This window comes from Bufo bufo, chromosome 8, assembly GCF_905171765.1.
Source record: "Bufo bufo chromosome 8, aBufBuf1.1, whole genome shotgun sequence".
Lineage (NCBI taxonomy): Eukaryota > Metazoa > Chordata > Amphibia > Anura > Bufonidae > Bufo > Bufo bufo.
In genome coordinates this window covers 22,428,659-22,445,912 of record NC_053396.1, presented here as the reverse complement: position 1 = coordinate 22,445,912, position 17,254 = coordinate 22,428,659, and the positions used below count along the sequence as shown (strand labels likewise).

The 17,254-nt window shown below is 43.5% G+C and overlaps 2 protein-coding genes across 4 annotated transcripts in view; both read right to left on the bottom strand.

Moving 5' to 3' along the window:
- LOC121009278 (ficolin-1-like) overlaps positions 1 to 17,254 on the bottom strand; it is a 255,418-nt gene that overhangs the window by 144,151 nt on the left and 94,013 nt on the right. The gene's annotated exons all lie outside the window — the stretch shown is intronic.
- Positions 14,690 to 17,254, bottom strand: part of LOC121009270 (ficolin-1-like) — a 33,162-nt gene continuing 30,597 nt past the window's right edge. For 2 of the 3 annotated variants that reach the window (XM_040442274.1, XM_040442271.1), the window contains 2 exons: positions 16,244 to 16,378; positions 14,690 to 14,998 (listed from right to left, as the gene is read on the bottom strand). In XM_040442274.1, coding sequence (XP_040298208.1) covers positions 14,751 to 14,998; positions 16,244 to 16,378 — 383 coding nt within the window. In that variant the 3' untranslated portion in view covers positions 14,690 to 14,750. The remainder of the gene's footprint in view (positions 14,999 to 16,243; positions 16,379 to 17,254) is intronic. The other variant, XM_040442273.1, reaches the window with a different exon arrangement.

Sequence of the window (17,254 nt, the reverse complement as noted above, 5' to 3'; positions counted from 1 at the left end):
ACAGGTGGATTTTTATTGCTCTCTGCCGCAATTTATCTCAGGAGACATTATTCCAGGAGACCACATCCTGATATATATATTTTTTAATTTTTATTGATTTAATTGTATTTTATTCAGTGTATTGTATTTTATTTTATTGTAATTGAATATTTCATAACATTGGCCATTTTTAATGTGTGATATCTCATAATAAATTTTCCAAAGAGTATTTCTAGTGTTCCACGCTTATTCCAGAAGGTGGTGTCGCCTGCTTTTCTCTGCTATAAATTTTAGGGATAGGTTTACATTGTCTTATATAATAATTGGGAATAATTACTTTTATGTTTTATTGATTACGTTTTATTGAATGCTATGTAATTGATTGCTATGTTGTGAATAGAGTAACTTGGTGGAATATTGATTAAGTTTTAAATTAATAAATATGTTGTACCCAATGTGTAGTACCGGATATTGAGTGCCCACTATACAATACAATCTTAATATATAGAGCAACCAAAAATCATATGTACCCTAAACTAGTACCAACAATACTGCCACCCTATCCCATAGTTTCTAAAATGGGGCCATATTTTTGGAGTTTCTACTCTAGGGGTGCATCAGGGGGGCTTCAAATGGGACATGGTGTCAAAAAAAACAGTCCAGCAAAATCTGCCTTCCAAAAACCGCATGGCATTCCTTTCCTTCTGTGCCCTGCTGTGTGCCTGTACAGCTGTTTACGACCACATATGGGGTGTTTCTGTAAACTCCAGAATCAGGGCCATAAATATTGAGTTTTGTTTGGCTGTTAACCCTTGATTTGTTACTGGGAAAAATTGATTAAAATGGAAAATTTGCCAAGAAATTGAAATTCTGAAATTTCATCTCCATTTGCCAATAACTCTTGTGGAACACCTAAAGGGTTAACGACGTTTGTAAAATCTGTTTTGAATACCTTGAGGGGTGTAGTTTCTTAGATGGGGTCACTTTTATGGAGTTTCTACTCTAGGATTGCATCATGGGGGCCTCAAATGGGACATGGTGTCAAAAAAAACAGTCCAGCAAAATCTGCCTTCCAAAAACCGTATGGCATTCCTTTCCTTCTGCGCCCTGCCGTGTGTCCGTACAGTAGTTTACGACCACATATGGGGTGTTTCTGTAAACTACAGAATCAGGGCCATAAATATTGAGTTTTGTTTGGCTCTTAACCCTTGCTTTGTAAAAGTGAAAAAAATATTAAAATGGAAAATCTGCCAAAAAAGTGAAATTTTGAAATTGTATCTCTATTTTCCATTAATTCTTGTAGAACACCTAAAGGGTTAACGACGTTTGTAAAATCAGTTTTGAATACCTTGAGGGGTGTTGTTTCTTAGATGGGGTCATTTTTGGGTGGTTTCTATTATGTAAGCCTCGCAAAGTGACTTCAGACCTGAACTGGTCCCTAAAAATTGGGTTTTTGAAAATTTCAGAAAAATTTCAAGATTTGCTTCTAAACTTCTAAGCCTTGTAACATCCCCAAAAAATAAAATACCATTCCCAAAATGATCCAAACATGAAGTAGACATATGGGGAATGTAAAGTAATAACTATTTTTGGAGGTATTACTATGTATTATAGAAGTAGAGAAATTGAAACTTGGAAATTTGCAATTTTTTACAATTTACAATTTACCAGTGTCATAAAGTACAATATGTGACGAAAAAACTATCTCAGAATGGCCTGGATAATTCAAAGCATTTTAAAGTTATCAGCACTTAAAGTGACACTGGTCAGATTTGCAAAAAGTAGCCAAGTCCTTAAAGTGAAATAGGGCCAAGTCCTTAAGGGGTTCATATGCTGCTTTTATGTGTTTTATATGACATTTTATACCGCCTAATGGACTATAATTAACTTTATTATTCCTGTGGATTACAATTGAATTTTGCCTGTTTCCAGAGGATTCTACATCAAGTACTTCAAGTAAAAGGACTCAAGTCATATTTGAGCATATTATTGCACTAATAAATGCATAACGTATTTGCACTGTTTTCCAAAAATGTTTACTGCAACGTTAAAAGCTTGCACTTACAAAGTCTCATATTCCACTAACTTGTGTCAAAAAATAAAATCTCACATGAACTCACCATACCCCTCACGGAATCCAAATGCGTAATTTTTTTTAGACATTTATATTCCAGACTTCTTCTCACGCTTTAGGGCCCTAAAATGCCAGGGCAGTATAAATACCCTGGATGGCATCCAGCCCCAGTGCGATGATGATACATGGTTGGCCAGCTTAGATGTAGAGGACTTGTATAGCTCCATACCTCACAACACTGGATGCCAAGCAATCAAGGCCTTCCTTCAACAGAGAGCTGAACACTGTAATCGGCATAATGCCTTTGTGATGCAGTTAATGGAATTTGTTCTAACAAACAATGTGTTCTTGTTTGACCGTCAGGTTTTCCACCAGCTCAGGGGAGTCGCAATGGGCAGTCCCTTTGCCCCGACTTATGCTGGGCTGGTGGTAAAAGGAGGTCGTCTTCAGTGAAACAATGGATCACTACACATCATCGATATTAATGTGGATCAGATATATCGATGATGTGTCCCTTCTATGGAAAGGGACAAATGAGAGGTTTGTCCACTTTGTGGCCAAACTCAATGTCAACCAGCTAGGTCTGTTTTTCACGTCAGACATTAATGAATGGGAAATTACGTTCCTGGATCTTACCATCTCAGTAGGAAAAGATAGAAAGTTAATTACGAATATGTTTAGAAAGCAGACGTCTACTAACAGCCTGTTACGCTGGGACAGAGGTCATCCACTAGCCCTCAAGAAAGGCATCCCTAAGGGACAGTATCTGAGGGCTAGGAGGAATTACTCAGAACTTTGTGATTTTAAGGCTGCCGTGTGGGTTCTTAGGACCCGGTTTACAAATCGGGGATATCCACAACACACGCTAAAACAGCCATTTCTCCATTCTATGAGCACTGGCCGTGAACAACTCCTTGTCCCTAAAACTAAGGCACAGGATAATAATGCCCCTAGGATTATAGCCACATACGACAAAGCACGCAAGCAGGTACGTGACATCCTACAGCGGCATTGACCCATCTTGCAGTCTGATCCACATATTGGAGAGTTGATATCAGAACGTCCCTCTTTTACGTATCGACGTAGCTCCAATCTATGTGACCGTCTGGTCCACAGCCTGTACATACATCCTATACATACATCCTACGTCAAGTACATGGCTTAAAAATACATTGACAGGCACTTTTCCATGTGGCTCTTGTGTAATATGTGTTAACATAATGAAAGGTGCATTCTTCACCAGTCAGGTGACTAAGAAAAGATATTCTATCCAATCTGTCATCAGATGTAGAGATGGCCTTGCGTTTCGCCCGGCGGTCGTTTCGCAGCGAACTTTGCGCGTTCCCCGAACATGTGAACATATGGTGATGTTGGCCGGCGCCATATTCTTTTGCATTGCGCCGAACTTTAACAAATGACACATCAATCAGGTGGGACAGGACAGCCAATTGAGATGTTTCAGCACATGGACACACCCCCACCCTATAAAAGAACCCGATCTGGCAGCTATTTTACATTCTGTGTTTTGCTAGTGTAGAGAGAGGTTGCTTTGTGGAGCAGGGACAGACTGTTAGGGACACCAAACGCTAGCTAATAGAGCCACAAAAGTCCTTTTAAGGACTGGTATAGGTGTGCTATAGGTGTGATATACTGAGGGGTGTGATAAACTTATAATATACTATCTAACATAGAAAGTATATTATAGTGCATTTGTATTGTGCAGCAGTTGTGTGCGGTTCTGCTGTGATACCACAGCTCTAAAGAGGGACAAACGCTATTGGAACAACTAATTGCAACGGGTGTGATATACCTGTTGCCCCCCCAAAAAAAGATCGAGGGGTGTGATATACCTGCTTCCATAAAATACTGATTGACGGCTGCGATATACCTGTTTCTCCAAATAAACAGGGTGGTGTGATATAACTGTTGCGGCAAAAAAAATAATTGAGGGGTGTGATATACCTGCTTCCACAAAATACTGATTAAGGGGTTTGATATACCTGCTTCCACCAAATATTGATTGAGGCCTGCGATATACCTGCTTCCACAAAATCCAGATTAAGGGGTTTGATATACCGGCTTCCACCAAATATTGATTGAGGCCTGCGATATACCTACTTCCACAAAATACTGATTAAGGGGTTTGATATACCTGCTTCCACCAAATATTAATTGAGGCCTACGATATACCTGCTTTCACAAAATAATGATTAAGGGGTTTGATATACCTGCTTCCACCAAATATTCATTGAGGCCTACGATATACCTGCTTCCACAAAATACTGAATAAGGGCTCTGTGTCAAGAGCCACGTCTGACTCCGTTATACCCGGGGTCAGGAAGTCGCAGCGGGTGGCTGCGCGCTCTATGTCTAAAGACAGTGCTGTTTTTTTATGGTAGCTTTCTGGGTTTGCCTTGCAATCCTTTTTGGCTCACTCAGTGATCCGTAGCTTCTCCTCCTCAGCTGTTTCTTGTCCAGCAATCCCAACCTCCTTATATTCCCATCTCTCACTTCTCTGGTTGCCAGATATAGAGCTTCCTGCCTGGACTTCTATACTGACCCACTGGAGCTGTGTAGCTGAGATTCCTGATTGTTGTTCCAGAGCGTTACCCTCCGGATCCCTGTTGGGCTTTTTGTCTGCTGTGGTCGCCCACCTGGGATTATATGTTTTGTCTGTGTTGTCTGTCCTCTCCTTGGTGTTTTCCTTTTAGTGTCAGTGGTGCGGACTAGTGATCCCAATGCCCCGTTCACTACATAGGGCTCATATTAGGGAAAGCCAGGGTTTAGGCACGTGATCGGCGTACGGGTGAGGAACCCGTCTAGGGACGTCAGGGCAGTCAAGTGCCAGCCTCAAGGTGAGTCAGGGGTCACCACCTTTCCCTCTCCCTTGGACAGGGCCTTCCCATTTCCCTCCCTTTGCGTGACGCCGGTCATTACAGCACACTGCAGAAAGACGCAGCAGTTGGCACCTGTGTTTCATCATCATCAGAGACGTGCTGAGGTGGTATTCCCATGTCCTCATCATCAGGAAACATAAGTGGTTGTGCGTCAGTGCATTCTATGTCTTCCACCGCCGGGGAAGGGCTAGGTGGATGCCCTTTCAAACAGCATAAGAGACTGCTGCATAAGTTGAGGCTCAGACAGTTTCCCTGATATGCATGGGGGTGATGTGACAGACTGATGGGCTTGGTTTTCAGGCGCCATCTGTGCTCTTTCTGCAGAAGACTGGGTGTGAGATAATGTGAACGTGATGGATCCACTGTCGGCCACCCAATTGACTAATGCCTGTACCTGCTCAGGCCTTACCATCCTTAGAACGGCATTGGGCCCCACCAAATATCGCTGTAAATTCTGGCGTCTACTGGGACCTGAGGTAGTTGGTACACTAGGACGTGTGGCTGTGGCAGAACTGCCACGTCCTCTTCCAGCACCAGAGGGTCCACTAACACCACCACGACCATGTGCGCGTCCGCGTCCCTTACTAGATGTTTTCCTCATTGTTACCGTTCACCACAATAAGAAAAAAATTATTTGGCCCGAAGTATTGAATTAAAATTCAGGCCTTTTTTTAAAGGCACCTAACACTATCTGGCTATCTATTTAGGTACCCTATTACACTAATACAGGCACAGCAGTAACCACAGATTTAGCTGAATATAAATTGTAGGCCTAGTATTTAGGCGCTGGGTGACAGGTATCCCTTTTATGGACAGAATTAGACTTGGAGATGCACGGTAGCGTGTGAAGTTATTGAGGATGACCCTATCAGCACTTGAATTTGCACCTTCAATGTAATATACCCTTTTATGGATAGATTTAAACTTGGCCTGCTACAGCAGAAACCACTGACTTAGGGAATTGCTAATTTGGGAATTGAATTTCAACCCAGAACAAAAACTGTGCTTTGACGGACACTAGAAAACTTGTCCAGCCACAGCTGGAACACCAGATTTAGGGTATTGCTATTTTGGGAATTGAATTTCACCCCAGAAAAAAATATATCCTTTGCCAGACAGCAGACAGTATTACAATTCGCTAGCCACAGCTGAAACACAAAATTTAGGGTACTGCTATTTTGGCAATTGTATTTCACCCCTCAATAAAATAGCAAGCACAGCCAAGCCCCTGATGTAGGCTATAGCAAAAAAAAACAACACACTATTGATGGTTAAATAGACTTGGTGGCAGCTTGTGCTGGCGCACCACAAGACACAAAATGGCCGCCGATCACCCCAGAAAAAAGTGACAGAAAAACGCTCTGGGCAGCCTAAAAACAATGAGCAATTAACTAGCAGAAGTTGAATGATACACAGCTGTAGATCGATCACTTCATTAAGTGTTTTTGAAGACTAAATCACTGCCTAATCTGGCCCTAACAGCAGCAGCTGCATCCTATACCTACACTGATCAGAGCAGAGTGACGTGCGGCGCTACGTGACTCCAGCTTAAATAGAGGCTGGGTCACATGCTGCACTGGCCAATCACAGCCATGCCAATAGTAGGCATGGCTGTGATGGCCTCTTGGGGCAAGTAGTATGACGCTTGTTGATTGGCTGCTTTGCAGCCTTTCAAAAAGCGCCAAGAAAGCGCCGAACACCGAACCCGAACCCAGACTTTTACGTAAATGTTTGGGTTCGGGTCCGTGTCACGAACACCCCGAACTACAGAGTTCGGGTTCGCTCATCCCTATCTGAGAGCCATAATTTTTTCAGTTTTTGGGCGATTACCTTGGGTAGGGTATGATTTTTGCGGGATGAGATGACGGTTTTATTTGCACTATTTTGGGGTGCGTGTGACTTTTTGATCGCTTGCTATTACACTTTTTGTGATGTAAGGTGACAAAAAATTGTTTATTTAGCACAGTTTTTATTTTAAATTTTTTACAGTGTTTATCTGAGGGGTCAGGTCATATTATATTTTTATAGAGCCGGTCGATACGGACGCGGCGATACCTAATATGTATACTTTTTTTTAATGTAAGTTTTACACAATAACAGCTTTTTTAAAACAAAAGAAATGATGTTTTAGTGTCTCCATATTCTGAGCCATAGTTTTTTTTATTTTTTGGGCGATTGTCTCAGGTAGGGGCTAATTTTTTGTGGGATGAGGTGACGGTTAGATTGATACTATTTTGGTGGGCAAGCCTTTTTGATCGCTTGCTGTTGTACTTTTTGTGATGTAAGGTGACAAAAAAATTGTTTATTTAGCACTGTTTTTATTTTTTATGGTGTTCATCTGAGGGGTGAGGTCATGTGATATGTTTATATAGCCGGTCGATACGGACGCGGCGATACCTAATATGTATCCTTTTTTTTTTTTCCTATTTTTTACAAAAAAAAATTAACTTTATTTGGGGAAAATTACGTTTTTGTTTATTTTTACTTGAAACTTTTAATTTTTTGGGGGGGGGAAACTTTATTTTTTCAACTTTTTTTTCACTTTATTTTTTGTCCCACTTTGGGACTTGAACTTTTGGGGGTCTAATCCTTTACAATGCATTCCAATACCTCTGTATTGGAATGCATTGGCTGTATGAGTAATACTGTGTGTATTACTCATACAGCTTCCGGCCTGTGAGATCCAGGAGGCTGGATCTCACAGGCTCGTCACCGGAAGGCAGCACAGATGCCTAAGGAAGGCATCGCGCTGCCTTCCATGCCATTGGGTCCCCCCTACAGCCCCATGGGGACCCGATGGCACCACCGCCGCCGCACCAGGTAAAAGCCGCAAACCGCAGGTCTGAATTGACCTGCGGTTTGTGGCGATCGCCGACACGGGGGGGGGGTCACGGGACACCCCCGCGCATTTAGCCGAGGTGCCTGCTCAATGGTTTGAGCAGGCACCGGGTTCCGATCACCGCCCGCTGAGCGGCGGTGATCGGAACTATACATGACATACCGATACGTCATGGGTCCTTAAGGACTCGGGAACCATGCCGTACCGGTACGTCATGGGTCCCTAAGGGGTTGAATATTTCCCAACAGGCTATGATACATAGGCCTTAACTGTTTACTTTACACATTTAACTCATCCCCTCCAATGATGGGAAGAGTTTCTTGATTATGTATCAGTTAGATCCAGGGAAAACCTTCTTATGACATATGATTATATGTAGATCTTGGACTCCACCAGTGTTCTGCCCAGCAGAGTTTGAGTATCATTACAGTTCATTTTATCAGAGTTTGATATCTATGTAGTGATTAGCGAGGTTATAGCACCATCTAGCGGTGTTGAATTGTATTGCACTTGTTTTCCTCGTTACAAAGACTGCTGCCTTGTGAGAGGTGCAAAGCATTGTGGAGTGAAAAGCATCCTGGGAAAGAGAAGTCACCAGGACACAGTACAAAGCTGTCCTCCTGCATATCTCCATCTTAAATTCCACCATCCTGGTAGAAGCATATCTGGTGAGAGATATAACTTTGTTTCTGGGACATTATGTTATGCAGAGCTGTTCAGCTAGGTATCATTGTCTCAGGGAAGTTCCTATACTGTTAGACATGTAGTCTTATGTACAGGAAGTCATTTTACCAAGTGCTTCAGTGTTAATATATCTATACTTTATACTTGCTATCTGTATTCTTATAATTTTACCAATCAATTGATCACACATCAAATACTCCTGTTTTGCCAATAAACAAGTTAGACTACAAAGAACAGTCCTCTTATTTGGAAGACAGAATTAGTTTATGCTGAATGTCGGACTGCACACTGTGTGAACGTGTATGAAGACAGAACAACCAGTGTCATATCCTAAAAAAGTTTCCACTCCATTGCAGAAAATCAATTTTGGATGGATTGCCCCTTTAAAGAGATGTGATAGGGAGAGAGCTGCAGCAGAAAAGACACACCTCCTGAGCTGTGATAGGGAGAGAGCTATTGCAGGCTAAATAACTGTAGTAGAGCATTTGGAGCAATAAAGGTAGAGATCTCTGGATCCATGTGAGGTGGATCCTCCTGTGGTGGACATGTCTTCCATTTCACGCTTCAATGCCATATGTAGTGTCTTGAGATGCTCCCTTTGGTGGGTGTCACGCTCCATCTTCTTAGACAATAAACTAGGTATAACTTACAAGCTATAAGCACACATTCAGGATTTAGCTGCTGATTCTGTGTTCAAAATTCTCATCAAATCCTCTGACGTGTATCCCGGCATGCTCGGACTGGCTCTCCGGGGAGGCAGGGGAATCCTCGGTGGGCCCCCAGTCTCCTGCGCCTGGAGATAAGACAGAGGAGTAATTATTTCTCTTGTTTCTCAGGAGAGAAAATTATTGTAACCCCTAGGTGGCAGTATCACACAGTGATGCAGCCTCCTACGGTGTAAATTGTACAGAAGGCCCCGCAGTATCTTCTAAACTTCTTGGCTGCTGGCAGTGAAGGAGGACAGAACATGTCTGGCCATCCTCCTGCCCTCCCTGCTGTCAGAAAACTGGCTGCTGGAGAGAAGGTCTCCTCTGCGGTGCTGGGCTGATTTCTCAGGTGTGTGACAGTAGTGAGCTGTAGGAGACTGTAGGGGGGAAAATAGGGGATTTGTTTATAGCAGACACAGATCTATGAATGTGTTCTGCTCTCTGCAGAGTTCAGAGTGGCATTGGGGGGACTCTGCCCTAGGTCCCCCCAATGCCTCTGCTTTAGGTGCACCCCCATAAGTGCCCCAGCTCCAGATGCCCCCCAATCCCCCACTCTAAATGCACCCCTAACATTGCATATTTTCCAGTTGCACCTCTAATACTGTACCTCTGCTCCAGGATCACCACTATTACCCTACATCAGGCAACACTAATGCCTCTGCTTTAGGTGCACCCCCATTAGTGCCCCAGCTCCAGATGCCCCCACTCTAAATGCACCACTAATATTGCCTCTCCTCCAGGATCCCCACTATTACCCTGCCTCAGATGACCCTAATGTCTCCGCTTCAGTTATGACCCTCCGTTTGTGCCCTTTGCTCACGTTGCTCCTCTAGCACCTTTGCTTGGGCTTTGTTAAAGGTTATGACCCACAAAGGGGGTTGGACTTATAACTGAAAAATTCTGCACAGTGCGTCATATTTCCCTGTATTGACACGAATGGTTTAGGGTACTTTCACACTTGCGTTAAACTTTTCCGGTATTGAGTTCCGTCCTAGGGGCTCAATACCGGAAAAAAAATTATCAGTTTTATCCTAATGCATTCTGAATGGAGAGCATTCCGTTCAGTATGCATCAGGATGTCTTCAGTTCAGTCACTGTACAGTTTTTGGATGGAGAAAATAGCGCAGCATGCTGCGCTATTTTCTCAGTTCAAAATTCCTGAATTTTACATTGAAATGCATTAATGCCGGATCCGGCCCCAAGTTATCCCGCAAAATGGATCCGGTTTTGCGGTCTGCGCATGCGCAGACATTTAAAAATTTGAAAAAGATAAATATTGAATCCGTTAGAGACGGATCCGGTATTGCAATGTATTTGTGAGACGGATTCTCATCCGGATCCGTCTACAAATGCTGTCCGTTTGCATACAGATTGCCGGATCCAGCAGGCAGTTTCGGCGACGGAACTGCCTGCCGGAATCCAGCAACACAAGTGTGAAAGTACCCTTACATGGTGGTAGGGATGATATTCCGTATTTATAGGCATCACTGCTGCCATGTAAAGAGATACTGGTGGAGTGGTGAAGGATTTAAAGGGGTTGTCCAGGCTTTCAAGTTATCCTCTCCACACCATAGGGCATAACTATACAGTATGATTAGTGGGGTCCGATTCTGCAACCCCCCACTGATCCCAGGAACGGGTCCTGTTCCCCCTTTTTGATGGTGTGACAGGCCACACATACAGTTGCAAGAAAAAGTATATGAACCCTTTGGAATGATATGGATTTCTGCACAAATTGGTCATAAAATGTGATCTGATCTTTATCTAAGTCACAACAATAGACAATCAGAGTCTGCTTAAACTAATAACACACAAAGAATTAAATGTTACCATGTTTTTATTGAACACATCATGTAAACATTCACAGTGCAGGTGGAAAAAGTATGGAAAAAGTATGAACCCCTAGACTAATGACCTCTCCAAGAGCTGATTGGAGTGAGGTGTCAGCCAACTGGAGTCCAATCAATGAGATGAGATTGGAGGTGTTGGTTACAGCTGCCCTGCCCTATAAAAAACACACACCAGTTCTGGGTTTGCTTTTCACAAGAAGCATTGCCTGATGTGAATGATTCCTCGCACAAAAGAGCTCTCAGAAGACCTACGATTAAGAATTGTTGACTTGCATAAAGCTGGAAAGGGTTATAAAATTACCTCCAAAAGCCTTGCTGTTTATCAGTCCACGGTAAGACAAATTGTCTATAAATGGAGAAAGTTCAGCATTGCTGCTACTCTCCCTAGGTGTGACCGTCCTGTAAAGATGGCTGCAAGATGACTGCAAGAGCACAGCGCAAACTGCTCAATGAGGTGAAAAAGAATCCTAGAGTGTCAGCTAAAGACTTACAGAAGTCTCGGGCATATGCTAACATCCCTGTTAGCGAATCTACGATACTTAAAACACTAAACAAGAAGGGATTTCATGGGAAGATACCACAGAGGAAGCCACTGCTGTCCAAAAAAAACATTGCTGCACGTTTACAGTTTGCACAAGAACACCTGGATGTTCCACAACAGTACTGGCAAAATATTCTGTGGACAGATGAAACCAAAGTTGAGTTGCTTGGAAGAATCACACAACACTATGTGTGGAGAAAAATAGGCACAGCACACCAACATCAAAACCTCATCCCAACTGTGAAGTATGGTGGTGGTGGGGGCATCATGGTTTGGGGCTGCTTTGCTCCCTCAGGGCCTGGACAGATTGCTATAATCGAAGGAAAAATGAATTCCGAAGTTTATCAAGACATTTTGCAGGAGAACTTAAGACCATCTGTCCACCAGCTGAAGCTCAACTGAAGATGGGTGTTGCAAGAGGACAACAACCCAAAGCATAGAAGTAAATCAACAACAGAATGGCTTAAACAGAAGCAAATACGCCTTCTGGAGTGGACCAGTCAGAGTCCTGACCTCAACCCGATTAAGATGCTGTGGCATGACCTCAAGAAAGCGATTCACACCAGACATCCCAAGAATATTGCTGAACTGAAACAGTTCTGTAAAGAGGAATGGTCAAGAATTACTCCTGACTGTTGTGCACGTCTGATCTGCAACTACAGGAAACGTTTGGTTGAAGTTATTGCTGCCAAAGGAGGTTCAACCAGTTATTACATCCAAAGGTTCACATACTTTTTCCACCTGCACTGTGAATGTTTATACTGTGTGTTCAATAAAAACATGGTAACATTTAATTCTTTGTGTGTTATTAGTTTAAGCAGACTGTGATTGTCTATTGTTGTCACTTAGATAAAGATCAGATCACATTTTATGACCAATTTGTGCAGAAATCCAAGTCATTCCAAAGGGTTCACATACTTTTTCTTGCAACTGTATGCCCTGCTTTTCCATTTATTCTCTTTGGGACCACTGGAAACCGCCAGCGCTGTACTCTGCCATCTCCGGCGGCCCCATAGAGAATGGATGGAGAGGCAGGGCATATGCTCGACCTGCCACTCAGTCAAGAAGGGGGATCAGTGGGGGCTCCAGCGTTCAGACCACCACGGATCACTTAGTTATCCCCGATCCTGTGCATACAGGATAACTAAAAAAGTGGACACAGGCCATTTAACAGGCAAGCATTTCTATTTTAGTTTGACACATATTTTGGGCCAGATTTTTAATTTTATTTATTTTAAAAAAAAATTACACCCAAAGAAAACCTTTAAAGATAGGGAATGTGAAAAGTTCCAACAGCTATGACACGACAGGTGATAAGTGTCTGATTGATGGGGGTCTGACTGCTGGGACCTCCATGATCAAGGGAACGTGGTCTTAAGACCCTTGTGTACATAGATTGGTGGTAATGTAATTGAAAGTCTCAGGACCCCTTTTTTCATGATCAGTGGGTGTTCCAGCAGTCAGAACCCCAGCAATCTGATATTTATCACCTATCCTGTAGATAGACATTATAGCAGGACAACGCTTTTAAATATACTGTAGATTATGTGCAATCTGAGGAGGTTACGATTTGGTAAATTTCATGCCAGACATTTATGCTTAAAGGGGTTAAAGGGTAGAGATGGCATCTGGTGTCACTATAGGGCATTATGTGGGGGCACTATGGGGAAGTGGGGGCTCTAAAAGGGCCTTTTTTATTGGCACATTATGGGGGGCACTATGGCATTTGGTGGCACTAAGGGGGCATTTTTTACTGGCACATTATGGGAGGCACTATAGGGGAGAGCGGCACTATGGGGCATTATTTGGGGGCACTATGGGGGAGTGGAGCACTATTGGGGCATATGGTGGCACTAAGAAGGGGCATTTTTTACTGGCACATTGTGGGGGAGAGGAGCACTATAGGGGCATCTGCTGGGGGCACTAAGGGGCATTTTTTTACTGCCATATTATGGGGGACACTATGGGGAAGGGGGAGAGGAGCACTATGAGGGCATTTACTGGGGCACTATATAGGGGTATTTTATACTGGCATACATTATGGGGACATTAGCTTAACTGCGAGTCATATTATAGTGAGAATTATTACTACTAGGGGGTATTATGGGGAGCTTTACTACTACTGGGGGCTATGAAGAACATGATTACTAGGGCACTATAGGGGCATTATTACTACTAAGTGTGCTCTGGCAGAGAATTATTTCTATTGGTGGGATTTTGGAGGGCACTGTTACTTTGGGGGCACCCTGGCATAGTATCAGCTTAGCACAATTATTTTTGGGGGACATTATCTTTATACTATTAGTGTCTGGGCGCAGTTATTTTTTAGAGCACTGTGTGCCAATAATTGTTGAAGGGGGCACTATCTGTGTGGTAGTAGCATTTCTAGGGGGACTGTTTCTGCAGTATAGTATTGGGGGCACTATCTGTGTGGCAGTAGTATTTCCAGGGGGACTGTTTCTGCAGTATAGTATTGTGGGTGGCAGGAAAGGGTGTTCAGAAGATGTGAAGATTATGGAGATGTGGGAAACTAATGTCTGTTTCTCAATCTCTGCAGAGACGGGAGATGGCAGAAAAATCATCATGGCGGTCTGGTGTGAATGGAGAAGATGAGGAAAGAGAACGTCTACAACAAAGGTGACATCACTGGATGTAAGAGGTAGGTGGCGCTATGTAGGAGAGGAGATGCTCCGGCTCCTCCCCCTGCCATTTGCAGATGGAGGATTCAGAGCTGGGTGAGGACGGCAAAGGGGGATAGCAGGCCACGGGCGGGTGGCAGATGGTGGGGGGAACCACAGGCCTTGAGCAGGATCAGGGGAGGGAGGAGAGCAGAGGAGCTTCCTGGCTGTAGCCGGCTGTCTATTGTATAATGTGAAGCAGGCAGTGCAGCCAGGACAGGTCTCCCTCTCCGTATGATGTGTAGAGACAGGCCTCAACTATAGAATGTCAGCTGTACAGTGTTTGTTGGGAGTGGCCTATTATATGTAGGAGGGGCTTTTAATAATGGGCGGGGCTAAAATGGGCCACTTGACTGGATTTTCCCCCCAGGACTAAGGCTGCCAGCCCTCCCCTGACCTCCAGTGTGTGTTTTGACATCCATCAAGACTCTTATAAAATCAATACAAGAAATTTTGAAAAAATAGTTGAAAATCCATAAATTGCTGGGACTGTTCCTCCATTTAAACAGGCCTAATCTTCATTTCTGCATGCTTGTACGAGTATTTATACCCTCTGGCAGTATACCAGTTGATGCCATCTGCACCAGATGTGTGCACTCCTAGGTGGTAGAGTCCATTAAGGTTTGCCAAGTGACAATTGTTATACCACCAGCCGCCTTTATACAGTAAGGAACAATGGCCGTCATAAATGTCGTTGTCTTCATCTTTAGTACTAAACTTCATGTTGTTTAGATCTCCCATAGAATCTCCTACAAAATGACAGACAAATACCAGAATGATTTAAGAGTCATCAGTCTACATCCTCACATCTATTGACTTTATTCTACCGAAAACTCCACTTTATACAAGTAGAGATGTACCTAGAAGAGGTAGAGCCCAGTTTCAAAGCTCAAAATGCACCACAAATTATAGTTTTACCATCAAGGACAGAAAGGGTACGACCACATGGGTCGGCCATGTTGCCATTGGGATTTGGTCGCATCCATGTCATCATACCCAAAGGCTTTTCCTTTCCCATCGCCCTTGAGCGAGTTCCCCATCCCCTTTTTTGTTCTCTCACCTTGTAACAAAGAGAATGGATCCAACCAGGACTGGAACTCCTTTCCCCATTGCAGCCACTTTACAATGTTTAATTCCACTTAAAGGGGTTCTCTGCTTTGAACATTCCCTGCTTGTTAGAAATGGTCCTTTGACAATAAGGAAATCACATAGTTGGTGGGGAGGTCTGGCAGTAATTGCTCAGTTTCCCTTCAACGCCACCACAGGGGAAGTGGAGCATTGCACAGTGCCTATTCAAATTAATGGGTTGTCTGTGTCTTACAGGACAGGACAAGTCCTCCAGAGTGAGAGACACTCATTATAATCGCTTCACTCTGGAGATGAAGATCTTGAACAGCGGATAATTAGAATTCCTTAAACAACTCCTTAAAAACCTAACAATTCAGAATTCACTGTAATAGATATAAGATTATGGGCCCAATATTCTATCATTGTCCCATGTCCTATAGGGGTCTAGGAAGCCGACATAGAATGGCTCTCCTGCTGTAGACCTTTGCTGGCAATTTTCCTTTCCTTAACAAATGAGTGTTGCTGAGAAGGTACTGCAAAAGTGACAACCATTGTGGCAGCAGAACCACTTTTGCAAGATGCCCACCAATGTGGAAGAGTAGAATGCCAATATCGCGAAGTCAGAATTTAACTTGAACAATCAATTTTTTAGAGGGACAGCACTGTATTTTCCCAAATGTCATATTATTCCAGGGCCACCTGTAGGCCTACTGCTTCCTTCTAGTCAGCATACTAGAGGTCATTTTTTTATGGATTTAAAAGGGTTTTCTGAGATTTCTTTACTGATGACCTATCTTCAGCTGATTGGTCTCCCACTGATCAGATACTGATTATCTATCCAGAGGATAGGTCATCAGTATTAACATTTCAGAAAACCCTTTTAAAACAACCTCTGTGAAGGACATTTTGGCTAAATTGTCTCTCACCTGCAGTTCCTTCTTGAAACGGTCCTATCAATAATTTGTATTTCTCAGATTCATCCAATACTTTGAAGCTTGCATACTTGGCAAACACCATTTTACCTTCAAAATCTTGTAGATCAACACGTGATTCCCATGTTCCTAGAAAAAGATATACACAGGACATTTAGAAATTAGAATCTAAAATGGCTACAAAAGCATGGCCCTGAGCTTGAAGAGCATTTCCAAAACTCAACTCATTCCCACAACATAGAGAAGACCACACTCAGGAGTAAACCAGTCTATGCAACCATAAGTGCAGCAGAGATCTGGGACAGGGAGGACCAGATGTTAGCACAACGGTCCATGCCCACCAATGTTCCGCTCTCCTGGGCGGGAATGGATGCTGTCTTACTCACCTCTTCCATACTGGCCAGTCGCCTCTGTCTCGTCTCGCCCTCTCCCATAGCAAGGATGGCCGCTGAACTGTCTTCTGCACAGTCTGTTTCCTCCTCTCATATGGCGTGTGCGTGCTTCCTGAATGGGCCAATGCCTGCATGACCTAAGTCTTCCCCTACATTTTAGTGGCTGTCCCAGGGTACTTAAAGGGGTTCTGCAGGAATCATTTAAAATGGCCACCAGCATCCTGTTCTAAAATGGGGGGAGATTCATCAAGACTGGCGTTTTCTGCGCCTGTCTTGATATCCCCTGCGTTGCAGGAGGATGCGCCTAATTTATGAAAAGGTGCACACCTCATCCTAAATTAGGCGCATCCTCCTGTAGTCCGTGCGCCTAACAGCTCAGAGCTGCCGTAGATTTCTGGCTTCATTTACGCCAGAAAACTAAAGTTTGTTGCAGCGGATGATCACGCCCCCTTTCCCGCCCTAGCCACGGCCCCTTTCAGAAAAGTGGCGAGGACGACAAAAAGTGGTAGATGCGGCAATTTATAGCACATGCGACTTTTTACCACCACTTTTCAGGTGCATTGGGAAGGATTAATCTCCCCCTGTTCGACCTAGGGTACAATAAATATACAGA